This window comes from Helianthus annuus, chromosome 5 (genome assembly GCF_002127325.2).
Source record: "Helianthus annuus cultivar XRQ/B chromosome 5, HanXRQr2.0-SUNRISE, whole genome shotgun sequence".
NCBI classification, from domain to species: Eukaryota; Viridiplantae; Streptophyta; class Magnoliopsida; order Asterales; family Asteraceae; genus Helianthus; species Helianthus annuus.
Genome location: NC_035437.2, coordinates 37,596,634 through 37,610,722, shown reverse-complemented (window position 1 = coordinate 37,610,722; position 14,089 = coordinate 37,596,634). Strand labels below are relative to the sequence as shown.

At 37.5% G+C, this 14,089-nt stretch overlaps 1 protein-coding gene across 1 annotated transcript; it reads right to left on the bottom strand.

Moving 5' to 3' along the window:
- Positions 1-2,998: 2,998 nt before the first annotated feature.
- Positions 2,999-3,721, bottom strand: LOC110940373 (putative glycine-rich cell wall structural protein 1). The gene has a single exon (XM_022181922.2). The coding sequence runs from the start codon at positions 3,660-3,662 to the stop codon at positions 3,195-3,197; it is 468 nt and encodes a 155-aa protein (XP_022037614.1). The 5' UTR covers positions 3,663-3,721; the 3' UTR covers positions 2,999-3,194.
- Between the last annotated feature and the right edge of the window lie 10,368 nt (positions 3,722-14,089).

Here is a 14,089-nt window from a genome sequence, read left to right as displayed (position 1 = left end):
GTTAAAGTATAGGGAACTTAAAGTATGTTAAAAAACATCTCGGATGTCGGTTCGTTTGGTCGTACGGTCCCGTTGTTCGACTAATTACGACGAAACACGGACGGACGCTAAAAACGATCCAAATTACGCGACGGATGGAATTTTATCAAGCCAAACACTAAAATAAAATATTTTAGTGCTTACATAAATTTTTGGGTGGCCGGGGATATTCAGAATGCGAGATATGCGCGAAAATGCAAACTTGTGCACTTTTTGACAGTTTTAGTCCCTGCATGACATAAAAGTTTATTTTTGCGCACGAAACACCCCTAAGCCTATAACTAAGCTATATAAAGAATAAATAAGGTATTTTTAACTTATGGTAAGATTCCGGAAGGTCTGATTCTATATGATCGACATACTTTTGCAGTTTGACGCAATTAGTCCTTTAATTGCGCAATTCTAAAGTTATAATGTAGGAATCTTATCTAAAATGTTGTTGATTGTGCTAGCTTAGAATCCCAAAACTTCAATCGGATATCAATAACACTAATCCAAGTGCGGAAAACTGAGAAAAATGTAGAAGAACAAGAACAATCAATCGATTATATGATTATATGATCAAAGTGCACACGGTTTCTAAGAACCATCTGGTACACAAACAAAAGAACTCGAAAATACTCAAGAAGAACAATAATCTCTAAAACGTCTAACCCAAATAATGAACTAAACACATCATTATATAGGGTTCACATAGAATTCGGCCCACATGGCCTAACCCAAGCCCAATACTACTAATTTAGCCCACATGGCTTATCCAAATACAATCTAACCCACTAGAAACTAAGTCCAATAGCTTGTAATTGTGTTTGATAAAGATAAGCGTAAAACAACTCAATTATATAACTTTACAACAGAATTTTGAGGACCAGATGTGGACTCATCTAAAATTTGCTCAGACCTCTTTGCTTGTGTTTTTGAAACATTTGACTCTTTGACCGTTAGGCGAGTAAAAGTTTCTGATGAAAGACTGTTCATTTTAAAAGTTGTACCTTTTTCAAAGGCTTTTTGTGGAAGCTTCTTTTGCAGGTAATAGCTTAAAAATCTTGGAAATAAGAGAAAAACAGCTTTCTTCCCATTTTTAATGTTTTTCACATTATTAACTATATCAGTAAACAATGCTTGGGAGTAGTTAAAATCAGTTTTATTCAAAATTGCATACCTCAAGTACTGAATTTTCAAAAGTATTTCATTAAAAGAAGTGGTTTTGTTTGAAAGACATGTTAAAATGGTATGGAACAGGAATTTCATTGGTGGTGGAAAGTTTGGTTTAAACATTGTAGCTTTATTCAATTGTCCATCATAACCCCTTTCAATTAAGTCCAATTGAAATTCATTTTTGGGAAAGAAGTTTTACCTGCTAAGTCATTCATCTCGAGTGTTTCAGATATGGTAGTGGGGTTATGGCAACCAATACACCTCCGACTGTTGAAGTTATACCGAATGGCTCATTGCCTTGTTCCACAATGTTGGCATTTTCCCAGAAGTCGCAGAGTGTGTCTTGATAGATTGGTGCATCGGCGGTGAGAAGTGTTTTATATTTGGAGGTTGACAAGATGTCAATTATTGAGTGAAATTCTATGTTTTTCTTGGTTTTCTCGAAAGTGCAAAGGTAGTTTTGAGGATGTTTGATGATTAGAGCCATGGATGGAAGTAGAAATTGCGAGAGGTTGAAGAAGTAGTCAAGAAGAGGATGGAAACCATTTTGGAGAATTTTGAATTTGATACGGCGAGTAAAGCTCTGTTTGGGATTTAATCAGGGTTTTATAAAAGGGAAAAAGTGAATGCTGACGTGGCAGCGGTTTCAAAGATTTGACAGTTAACATCTGCCCACGTGGCAACCTCTGATGGAAAAGTAGATGACAGTTGTTTGGAAATACGAATAGGTATATTTTTTTTTAAATACTAACGAATATACTCAATACCCGCGGGTATGTCTGACACCCAACGGATAAATAATCAACCAATAGACCGGATATGAGACAAAATTTTACAATCAAATATGAGTAAGAAATTAACCCCACCTGACATCCCTACGAGACACATTAATCAGGTCCATGCTATACGTATCGCTCGAAAGACAAACACACAAGTGACTGAAATGTCTAGAATGAAATCCTATTCGGAAACTAATCTTTACAATCCGTCGGTAACCAATAAGCGGTAACCAATAAGCAGTGTGGCATATGTTTTTTTATTATTATTGAGTTAAATGCCATTTTAGTCCCTGTGGTTTGGGTCATTTTACCAGTTTAGTCCAAAGGTTTTATGTTTCATATATGGATTCAAAAAGGTTTCACCGTTGCCATTTTAGTCCACTGGGTTAACTTCATCCATTTTTTCTGTTAACGAGAAGGCCAATTCGGTCATTTTATATGTAATTCTGTTAACTAGAAGGACAATTCGGCCATATAAAATGACCGAATCGGTCTTCTCGTTAACAGAAAAATTGGATGATGTTAACCCAGTGGACTAAAATGGCAAAGGTGAAATCTTTTTAGACCCACATTTGAAAAATGAAACTTTTATACTAAACTAAAAGAATGACTCAAACCATAGGGACTAAAATCACATTTAACTCTAGTGCAATTAATTCAAATGTTTTTTTTTTTAGATCAGCCGGTGTAATGGAAAAGCAAAGTCGTGAAGAAGTGTTTAAATTAGTGAAAAGTTAGAAAAAAAATGTTGAAATAAAATATTTCTTATGACTTACACGGTTATACCCACGGTCGAAATAAAAGCGCTACAAAGTCAAAAGCCAATGAACATTGTTCTTTTTTTTTTTTGGTTCTAAAGGCTCTTAAACTCTCTTTCTCATAGACTAGATGATTGATTTGCATGTCATGCATGCAGTAGTGACGAACTCATGGATCATATCTACCAAAGTTAATTTGAAGGATCAAATCATGGACAAATTACTATTTTAAACTACCAACTCAAAGTAGGTCAATCTCCGCGATTGGTAAAAAAACATAATAACTATAATTGGTTCATATAGTACAACGATAGTACAATCATGAAACACCAAACAACACTTTGTGTTGAAACAAGACACTTTCCATCATATACGTACTACACAAATAACCATTAAAATTCATGCATGCATAGCTTATTCATAAATCTTACAAGAAAACCACAATACATTGTTTATAAGTTTATTTGCGATCTCCACCACCTTCACCACCTCCGTGCCCAGATCCATACCCGCTTCCCTCTCCTGAACCCTCACCTGAACCACCTCCACGTCCACCACCGCCTCCCCCTCCCCCCCCTCCACCACCACCACCGCCACCACCTCTTCCCCGACCTCCTGAACTTGATCCTGCATGAGAACCAGCCGACGAGCCAGCTTCTGACCCTGCTCCTCCTCCACCTCCACCAGAACTCGAGCTAGAACTCGAGCTGGAAGAGCTAGAGGATGAGCTAGATCCGGAGCTACCTGCTCCGGATCCTGAACCAGAACCTGCTCCACCTATCCCTACCCCAACTCCAACACCCACACCTAAGCCAATCCCTCCCAAATCCAAACCCAAGTCCTTTCTTGCTACTCGACTCTCACACATCATGACCAAAGTTGAAACTATTAGCATACTAGCCAAACTCAATGCCCTCAGTTTCCCCATATCGAACCGAAAGGAAAGCTTAAATTATCTTGGTTTGTATATCTCTTGGTGACTCCTTAGGAAGGCATAGGTCTATTTATAGTTGTAAGAGGCGTGATGAATAGCTACAAAAGTGAAGTGGTGGACACATAGATTCATGATTAACAATATATCAGTGTTGAAACGTGATGAATAGCAATGCCAAATTTCTGTCCCCACCACTGTTGAATTTTCAAGTTCAATAATAATTTACATCAACAACCACTCGCATATATTTGACTTAAAATATTGTCCCACTAATACATATTTTTTATAATATATTACAAGTCATAAACATCTTATCTTATATCATATAAAGAAGTTCTATGTCAACAGCAAAATGATCATATTTCCCATCTAATATATATGTCGTTTTTTTTGTCTGTAACGTGTAAACAGATTCCAATTAGGGTCAAGCTTAAATTTGGATGATTTACAAACCGAGTTTAGCTGGCTTATTTACAACCGAGTCGATTCAAGAGCGAACTTTTTCCTAGTTTTTTTTCAAGTCATGAGCTATTTCCGAGATATTGAACAATTTTAACTCAACATGTAATTATTATTAGGAGTCTGGGTTTGAGTTCCCTCAGTTGATTGTAGAAAGACGTTCAACAATATCATAAAAAAAGCGTTATATCGAGCCTCAAGATATGAATTTATACCAAATAAGCACAATCAACACAAAGACTAAAACAATTTACACTAATGAATGTATAACATAATTAAACCAAGGTTAAAACAAGCTTCTAGCATAATATATATTATGGAAAGGAATATTGGATTTAAATAACCCTAACTTCTTTCAATTATCGATTTATATCACACTACTCTCAACTTTCAACTTATTGGCCAATAACACCCCTAAACTAACCCAACACTAACTCAGTTTGCTAACATCAACTGCCACGTCACCAAACCAGTGCCACGTCATCAAAAAGCCAAGTCAGATGCCATGTCAGCTATCACGTCATCAAAAGGCAAGTCAGACGCCACGTCAGCTGCCATATCATAAAAAACCACTTCAGATGCCACTGTAAGATTAAATATATTATGTTTAATATTTAATCTAGTAGCCAATATAATCATTTACATAATATAGATCAAAATATATAATAACCTATTAAATAATTAGTTAGTAATTGTTAATGGACTATATTACCTTTATTAACTAATTAGGTTTCCTCTTGGGTGCTTATATAAGGAGAATTATGTAGAGGTTAAAAGGTTACACACTTAGACATAACCTAAATAATCATAACATCATCGACCTCTTCTCCATACCGATTCCCCTATTCGGTTTTCATCATCACCATCATTAGTCAGCACCCTAAGGAGGAACCAGATCATACTGACAAACATGTCAAACTCCATGGCATCATCTCTCACTGGATTCTCCTCTGCATTGTCTGCTGTAACAGGTATGTTTTCATGTTTTTCATTATGTTTAAACAGAACTGATTCAACAGCCACATTAGCAAAAAACTAACTATGTTATAAGCCAGCTCAACTCGATTTGTGAATCATCCAAATTTCGTATAATTCTTTTGTGAGTGCTATCGGCCAATAAGTTGAAAGCTGTGAGTAATGTGGTATAATTCGAAAGTTGGTAGTGCCATCAGCCAATTAATGAAAGTTTAGATTATTTAAATCTAATATCCCTGTATATATTATATACATAATCAAGATTTAACAAGTTACATGAGAGACCAAAGATTAAATCACCAAATCCTGGAATACTATAAAAACTATGACATACGACATTAAAATTTGCATTTAAGTTAAACTGTAACACCCCAAAAACGAGCTTGGTAATTAAATCAAATTAACCAGGGATGGGCGGGTAAAATACCCTTAGTGGTAAAAGTTAACTCGTAAACATTAGGATTTAAATAAATAAGCCTAATGTTATATAAAAACGACAAAATGTTTTTAGAAAATTAAGGTTTATAAAAGGTTCGGGCTATCGGTACGTAATCTAAGTCGGGTTGTAGCATCAACGAACTTAGTAAATAGAATTCTCATGTTCATTGATAATTAACGGAAAGTAAGCAACTAGGAATGTTAACCTAGTTAAAAACATGTTGTGTGTTAGTAAATTGGCTAAACAATGATATTTTATAATAAGAAACTGAAATGTATGTGCTAATGTGTTTATAAGAACGATACCTACTTGTTGAATTGAAATTACATGGTTAGAGGTTGACAAATTGAGCTAATAAGAGTGACTTAAGAATAATGCCCTTAAGGTACTCGATTAAATGCCTAAGTAAGTTTTTAAAAGGGTAAAAAGAATCATGTTACAGCCATGTTTTAAATATTCATAGTAAATCACTCGATGACTCGATAAGGTTCAGGCTTATACGGGTGGAAAGGTCATCGAGATGAATTTAGTTCACTTTTAGAAAGGAAGAACTGATTCGGATGTTAAACGAGTCAAAAATCATGATTTCTGCAGCTATGCGGTTTTCTCAGCATGCTATTTGGGACCATTTTTACTTGCCCAGATTTTTGAAAAATCGTATAAAATCACAGAAAACCCGTTAGAGGGCATACCACATATGCTTGAAAAGGTATTTGAGTCCCCGACAATCCATCTTTGAACATGAAAAGCTGATTTACATGTAAAGATGTCAAAATGTGTCGTGAACAGCTGCTGCACAAAAGTGCAACACTAAAATAATGGTTTTTTTATAAAAGCTTAACTAATGACGGATAATTAAGCCCCAGTTAGTCTAAATATAAATGTGATTTTTGATGAATAACTCACACTTAATGGAGTGAGGTTAAGAGTCTAAGGTACTTGCATATAGAATAATGCAAGTAGTTGCATTAATGGGAACAAAGGAGATAAATTGTTAATGCATACTAAAAGTCAAACTGACCTATAATATAATTGAATGAAAAATATGTTAAGAAAGTCAAAAAGGTTGATGGTCATAGTATATGATGACTAATCTAACCATCTTGTGGATTTTATGTTATGCGATAGTTTAACTTTTGACAAGCTAGGTGGGAGCTTGGAAAGGAATGGGTCAAGCGGGTCAAAGATGCGGGAATGCATGATCGAAAGCAAGGTATGTAAACCTTACACCTCCTATAATAGAATCACTAATTTAGAAATATGAAGTAGACTGACATAAACATTATTTGTTAAAGTCGAGACCCATGGTGAACGCCAAACAGGTCAAAATGTGTAAGATTATGCTAGATCACATTTTGGTGATTAAATAAATAATTTTAGAATTTGGACCCTAAGTTGTAAACTAAATGAGTCAAACGAGTAAAAAAAATGAGTTTTTGACATAAGACACTTGTTGACGTGAACCGAAATGAGTCGAGCAAGTAAAAATATAGTTTTTGGTGTAAACTCGTTCTAACACAAACCAAAATGGGTCGAACGAGTAAAAGTGAGTTTTTGGTGTTAAACACTTAATGACGCGAATCAAAATGGGTCGAACGAGTAAAAAATGAGTTTTTGGTGTAAACCAACGAATTATACAAAAAGAGACCCTATAATGTAAACCATAACGAGTCAAATAAGTGAAATGGTAAGTAAATCACATGTTATTAACTAGACAAAGAAATATGAAAAGGAGACCCAATGGCGTAAGCCATAACGGGTCAAAATTCATGTTGAATCACATCATGGTGATAAACAATATAAAGATTAGTTTGAAATGCAAAATGGGTAAGCCAAGAACGGATCAAATGGATAACCGGGTCAAATGGTGATATTACCACTATTCAAATATAGTATTCAGTGCCTTGTTTGTTAAGTTTTATGCTTACAGGTAAGCATAATGTAGGGCATGCATTGCCATGAAATAGAAAATAGAATTTACAGGGTATTGATAACGGGTCATTGTTTTGACCCGCACCAGGTATGTGTAATGGGTCGGTTAAACTCTTGGTGAGGCCTTATGGTTCTACTAAAGTTGGTTGAGTCAATGGTGGACACTAGACCACCTCAAGTAAGGTACATCGAGTATTTGGGCAAAACGACCATTAGAGCTGATGACATGTCCTTGACGTGAAAATATGTTTGTATGCAAACTACTTCAAAAGTGAATATGTAAATATGTTTGTATGCAAACTACTTCCAAAATCAATATGCATATGTTTGTATGCAAACTATTATAAAAGTTAATATGCAAATATTTTTGTATGCAAACTAGTATAAAAGTCAATATGCAAATATGTTTGTATACAAACTACTCTGAAAGTCAATGTTTAATTAGAATGGGTCTTACAAGTATTAATGAAAAGTTACGGTTTGTCTAATGTAACCAACCATGATTCGAGTTGTGATTGGTAGAAACAACTAGAATATTGATAAGAAAGTAGGTGGTATGAACTAGATTGCGGAATGCCTTCTAACGGGTCGGTTGAGTAACTAACATCGAACAGAAAAAGTGATTTCAAAAGAAAACACATGTCACACCCTGGCTATGCGGAAGCGTGGTTGATTTGGTGTGACTTCATAATACCATAGCTTAATCATAACAAAGCTATATGAATTAAAAATATGCAAGATCATCCATTAAAATAAAAATACCATAACATTGTCTTAACGGGATAACACCCTAGCCACCATAAACTTGTTCAAACATTACAAACCCAAACATAACATAGACATGGTTTAAGGACTGTGACTTGTCCAGGAAAGAGTCACATTTCCCCAAACCCTGGATGACCTCGGTGACTCATGCAGCGGAAAACATGCCATACCGTGCCAGATCTTTTAATTCCCTGAAATACATGTAAGTTGAAAAATCAACAATAATGTTGAGCGAGTTCATGTGAAAGTGAGTAAATAAACCATTGTATTTATCAAAAACCCTGGTATGTAGCAAATAAGGAAAAAGAGATCACCAATGGTTTGCAAGGCCATTGATATGTGTGAAGTGCAAGTAGGAAGACTCAAACCTAGCGGATTTATGCGTCGGGCACTAAGTCACCCCGAGGTCCGTTATGCTGGACCTGGGGCTGGGCTCGCTACACCCAGATAGATCTACCGCTCCTGTCCCTCGGTCCTACCATGAGGATTAATGGCCTCAAGTTTCCGCCTACCCACTCACATGATCTTAAGTAACAAACCTCCTTACGCTAACCATACCATGTATAAAGTATTCGTAATCAATGTAACATGTATTTCACCCCCGCAGTTTAGAAAACTGAAAACAGTTAAGAGAAAAGGGGGACATGAACTCACACTCAGTGCGTCGCTATACCAAGTACTCCGAATGTCAGGCAGCTGTGCAACGACCTACATGTGCTAATTCTATTAGACGGATGGCCGTGCCTTAGCTTTATAGTTTAAGTTTTTGGGAAATAGTTAGACAACTACTTCGTGTTTATATTTTGCATGTACTTGGTAGTTAATCTCCTTCCCATGGATGGGGGATTTAATACATGTGTATTTGTATTATATCATTAAGTCCCACTTAATATATTTTCACTTCTCATTCCAAAATATAGATATTTTCCTCAAAAATATTATATCTTCACTTCACATAATACTTCCAAAATAATGCGTAAGTTACGTTTTAGTAATCGTGTGGTAATAATAATTACCGTTGTAACTTATATGTTTGTCGTGTAAGCGTTTGTATTATTTTGGAGCTGTTATCGTTCGAAATATTATTTTTACTCTAAAATAATATTTATGTATTTTCACAAAATAATCATAAACAGTGGGGTGAAAAATATTTACCAAATATATATATTTATCACGTTTAGTTTTGTGAAAATCCCACCTCCGAATATTTGTAAATAAAGTCGTGGCGAAATATATTTTGAAAACATATCAAAAATAATTCTAACACTTGTAAATAATTCTAAGTGTTATATTTTTAGAAAAATTTCGCCAGAGTTTCCCCTGTAACTGGAGGTGGCCACGCTTTCTAGCGTATCATTTTCTTTTACAAAATCATTTCAACACTTCTTTAATCAATCAAACAACTTCCGACACATCAAACTAGTCGACAAGTATGTAAAATCGCATAATCACATGAACTTGTAGTTTTTCTGAAAACTATCGTGTAGATCCTGTTATATTTGGTGGATCTTTGTATAAAATAGTTTAATCTCGTAAAAACCTCGTTTTTAGAATAAATCATCCTTTACAACTTCCCGTCATCTTTCTCAAAGATTGTTATTTTGTCGAAGCTTTTCATTTCACAAGTGTTTATACACTTGTGGTTTGTAAAAATCATATTTGTTAGTGTGTCATCCGACTTTTATAAAACATGATTTTCTCGACACTTGGTCCTTTGAAAATACCACTTGCAGATACGTAGATCCGCTAGTTTTAAATACTATTTTACAAGTAAAACACTTTTATACAAATTCATGTTTCTCGTGTGGTAGAGTTTCACCTTTTAACCCTTGTACCGATAGAAACAAGCTTATGTCAAGATCTATGATCTTAACAAAGTCGGGTTAAACGATGATCCGAGCCACCACAACGTAGATCGGGCCTAAATAATAACCATATCTAAACACTACAACTTTTACACAACTTATGATCTTTTAACCAACAAGATTCATGTTTTAGTGAACTTTAAAGATTCAAAAGATAAGTTTCCGCATTTTAACCGTTACAAACCTTATTAACCACCTTAGATATGTTCGAGAATGAGTTTTAAGCATTATACCTCTAGCTCGGGGCTAGGGAAGAATCTAGGCGAAAATGTGGTGGATAAAAGCAAGGTAACGACGTCCTTCCGCTTCCGTTTTCTCCAAGACTCCCAATACGTGATCCTTGAAGCTTGTATGTGCTTGGAATGGATTGAACAAGATCGAAAAATGGATGTAGGAGAGGGAGGGGGTTCGGCCGAGAGCTCTTGGAGGGAGAGAGAGAGTGATTTTGAGTGTTGGTGAATGTGTAAGATTATGATGTGTAATGGTTGGATTTTATAGACATAATCAAGATCATCGTCCAAAGGATTTCGTGTCTCCTTGATATTAGGCAACCTCATTATTTTAATCAAGTCTTGTACCATGATGTTTCCCTCTAGTTGGGCCGATTAGGATGGGGGGGGGGTCATTTGGTTCGATTTCAAGTATTTAGTTAGAGTTTAGTTAGATTAACTAACTTAGATTAGGGTTTAACTCGGTTAGTGGTGTGATGCGTTATAATGCGGGTGTTAGGGTAATCAGGGACCCTAACTGGCTCAGAAAAAAGATCAATAATATTATTGGCCATATTTTCATGTTCCGGGTTTAGTCCGGTTGTTCGGTTGGATAGAAATCCGTTAAAGTGCTTAAGTAAGCTTTTAAGCGTCGTTAATAATATTTTCGGTGACACAATTTATTTCCAAAAGTGTCAGGAATACTTCCCCATGTTTTGGCACTTTATTAGTTAGCCAGAAGCTAGTATGTTAATAAAAGTGCTGTGTTTCGTGCTTAGAGTACGTTTTAGGCACATCCAATCATTATATCTTATTCCTAGAGACGCAGTTCTACAACCCTTGTATCCCTACACACACTATGGGTGTAGTAAAATATTTCTGGCTCATACAGGCCTTTAGAGGCAGTGTCTGCCTGATGCTGGCTTTATCAGCATGTGCAATAGGTTATCCATTCTAATGCTACTGTGCTTTAGTGCATCATGTTTGTCACTAAGGTTCAACGTGTAAATAATGTAGTGACGGAAATCAAAGTATGATGCAGGAATATACAAGTGCTAGAAATCAAGTAGCAGTTCATTGGCAATTTCAGTTAAGCATAGTAATTAAGCAGCAATTAATTGTTAATTAAATCGTACGGATACCTGGTTTAGTGAGGGTTGTCACATTCTCCCCCCGTTAGAAAAATTTCGTCCCGAAATTTTAAGCTCTGCTTGTAGAAGCAGGGTTCTCAGGAAATAAGTGGGGGTATCTCTCTTTCATTTGGTCCTCACGCTCCCAGGTGAATTCAGGACCATGTCTAGCATTCCAACGAACTTTGACGAGCTTGACACTGCTCCGGCGGGTCTTGTTAACTTTCCAGTCCGTGACCTCAACAGGTTCTTCAACGAAATGGAGCGTGTCGTCAACATGAATTTCGTCGGTAGGAATGGCAACGGTATCTTGAGTTGGACTTCTCTTCAGATTGGATACATCAAAATGTATCGTGAACACCATTCAGTTCGGCAGGTAGGTCCAACTTGTATGCTACTAACCCGATTCTCTCCAAGATCTTGAACGGTCCAATATACCTCGGGTTCAACTTTCCACGTTTCCCAAAACGTGCCACACCCTTCCAGGGTGATACCTTCAACAAAACCATCTCACCAACCTCAAACTCTAGAGGTTTCCTGCTTCGATCTGCGTAGGCTTTCTGCCGGTCACGAGCCGCACTGATGCGATCTCGTATCTGTGCGATCTTATCTGTGGTTTCCTGTACCATTTCAGGACCAACCAATTGTCTATCACCTGCGTCAGCCCAACAATGCGGTGATCTGCACTTGCGCCCATATAAAGCTTCGAATGGCGCGGCACCAATACTGGTGTGGTAGCTGTTGTTGTATGAAAACTCAACCAGAGGCAAATGTTTATCCCTGCTACCGGCCAAATCCATAACACATGCTCTCAGCATGTCCTCCAATGTCTGAATCGTCCGCTCGCTTTGACCGTCGGTCTGTGGGTGAAACGCAGTGCTCAGATTCAACTTTGAGCCAAAAGCTTCCTGGAAGGATGGCCATATCCTTGACACGAACCTTCCGTCTCTATCAGAGATAATCGAGAGAGGTACTCCATGGCGTGTAACAATCTCTCTCATGTAGATTTCGGCCAGTTTGCTCGTATTATCCTTCTCTCGAATAGGTAGGAAGTGTGCTGACTTCGTTAAGCGATCCACTATTACCCAAATAGTGTCATGGCCTCTTGGCGTTCTTGGCAACTTCGTAATAAAATCCATAGAGATTTGTTCCCATTTCCATTTGGGAATCTCTGGTTGCTGCAGAAGTCCCGAAGGCTTCTGGTATTCCGCCTTAACTTTGGCGCAAGTTAAACATTTGCTCACATAAACAGCAACATCACCTTTCATCCTAGGCCACCAATAATAATCTTTAAGATCCTGGTACATCTTATCCGCTCCAGGATGGATAGAGTACCGCGACTTGTGAGCTTTATCAAAAATAACCTTTCTTAATCCTCCAAACAAAGGAACCCAAATCCTTTTCTCAAAACACAATGTTCCTTCCTTGTTTGGTACCAATAACTTCTCCATCCCACGGAGATACTCTTCTTCAAGGTTTCTTTCCTTGAGAGCTTCTTTCTGCGCGGCACGAATGCGCAAAGGAAGATCGGTCTGAATAATCATTTCCAAAGCCCTAACCCTTATGGGCTTGATCCTCTCTTTTCGACTTAGGGCATCGGCGACCACATTCGCCTTCCCTGGATGATACTTAATCTCGCAGTCGTAGTCGTTCAACAGTTCTACCCATCGTCTTTGCCTCATGTTCAACTCCTTCTGGTTGAATATATGTTGGAGGCTCTTGTGATCTGTGAAGATTGTGCACTTCGTACCATAAAGGTAGTGTCTCCAGATCTTTAAAGAAAAAACTACTGCGCCTAACTCCAAATCATGTGTGGTATAGTTCTTTTCAAGTACCTTCAGCTGGCGTGACGCGTAGGCAATAACCTTTTGGCGTTGCATCAACACACAACCCAAACCTTGACGCGATGCGTCGCAGTATACCACAAAATCATCTGTACCTTCCGGTAGGGCTAAGATTGGCGCGTTGCAAAGCTTATCTTTCAATATCTGGAATGCTTCCTCCTGTTTGATTCCCCAATCAAACTTCTTATCCTTCTGAGTGAGGAGCGTCAATGGTTGGGCGATCTTTGAAAAGTTCTCAATGAACCTTCGATAATAGCCAGCCAAACCCAAGAATTGCCGAGTCTCGGTTGGCGTCTTTGGCGTTTCCCAATCTTTGATCGCCTCGATCTTGGTGGGATCCACGTGGATTCCATCTCCATTCACCACGTGCCCAAGGAATTGCACTTCTCTTAGCCAAAACTCGCACTTAGAGAACTTGGCGTATAACTGTTCCTTCTTTAGCAGCTCCAAAATGGCTTTTAAATGTTGCTCGTGCTCAGCCTTCGTCTTTGAATAAATCAAAATATCATCGATGAATACAATCACGAACTTATCCAAGTACGGCTTACAAACTCGATTCATCAAATCCATGAACACTGCAGGTGCGTTCGTCAGACGAAACGGCATAACGAGAAACTCGTAGTGTCCATATCGGGTTCTGAAGGCTGTCTTTGGGATACTCTCTTCCTGTATCCGTAGCTGATGGTATCCAGATCGAAGATCGATCTTTGAATAAAAGCTTGAACCTTGTAGTTGGTCAAACAGATCATCGATTCTTGGCAGGGGATACCTATTCTTGATCGTCAGCTTGTTCAACTCTCTGT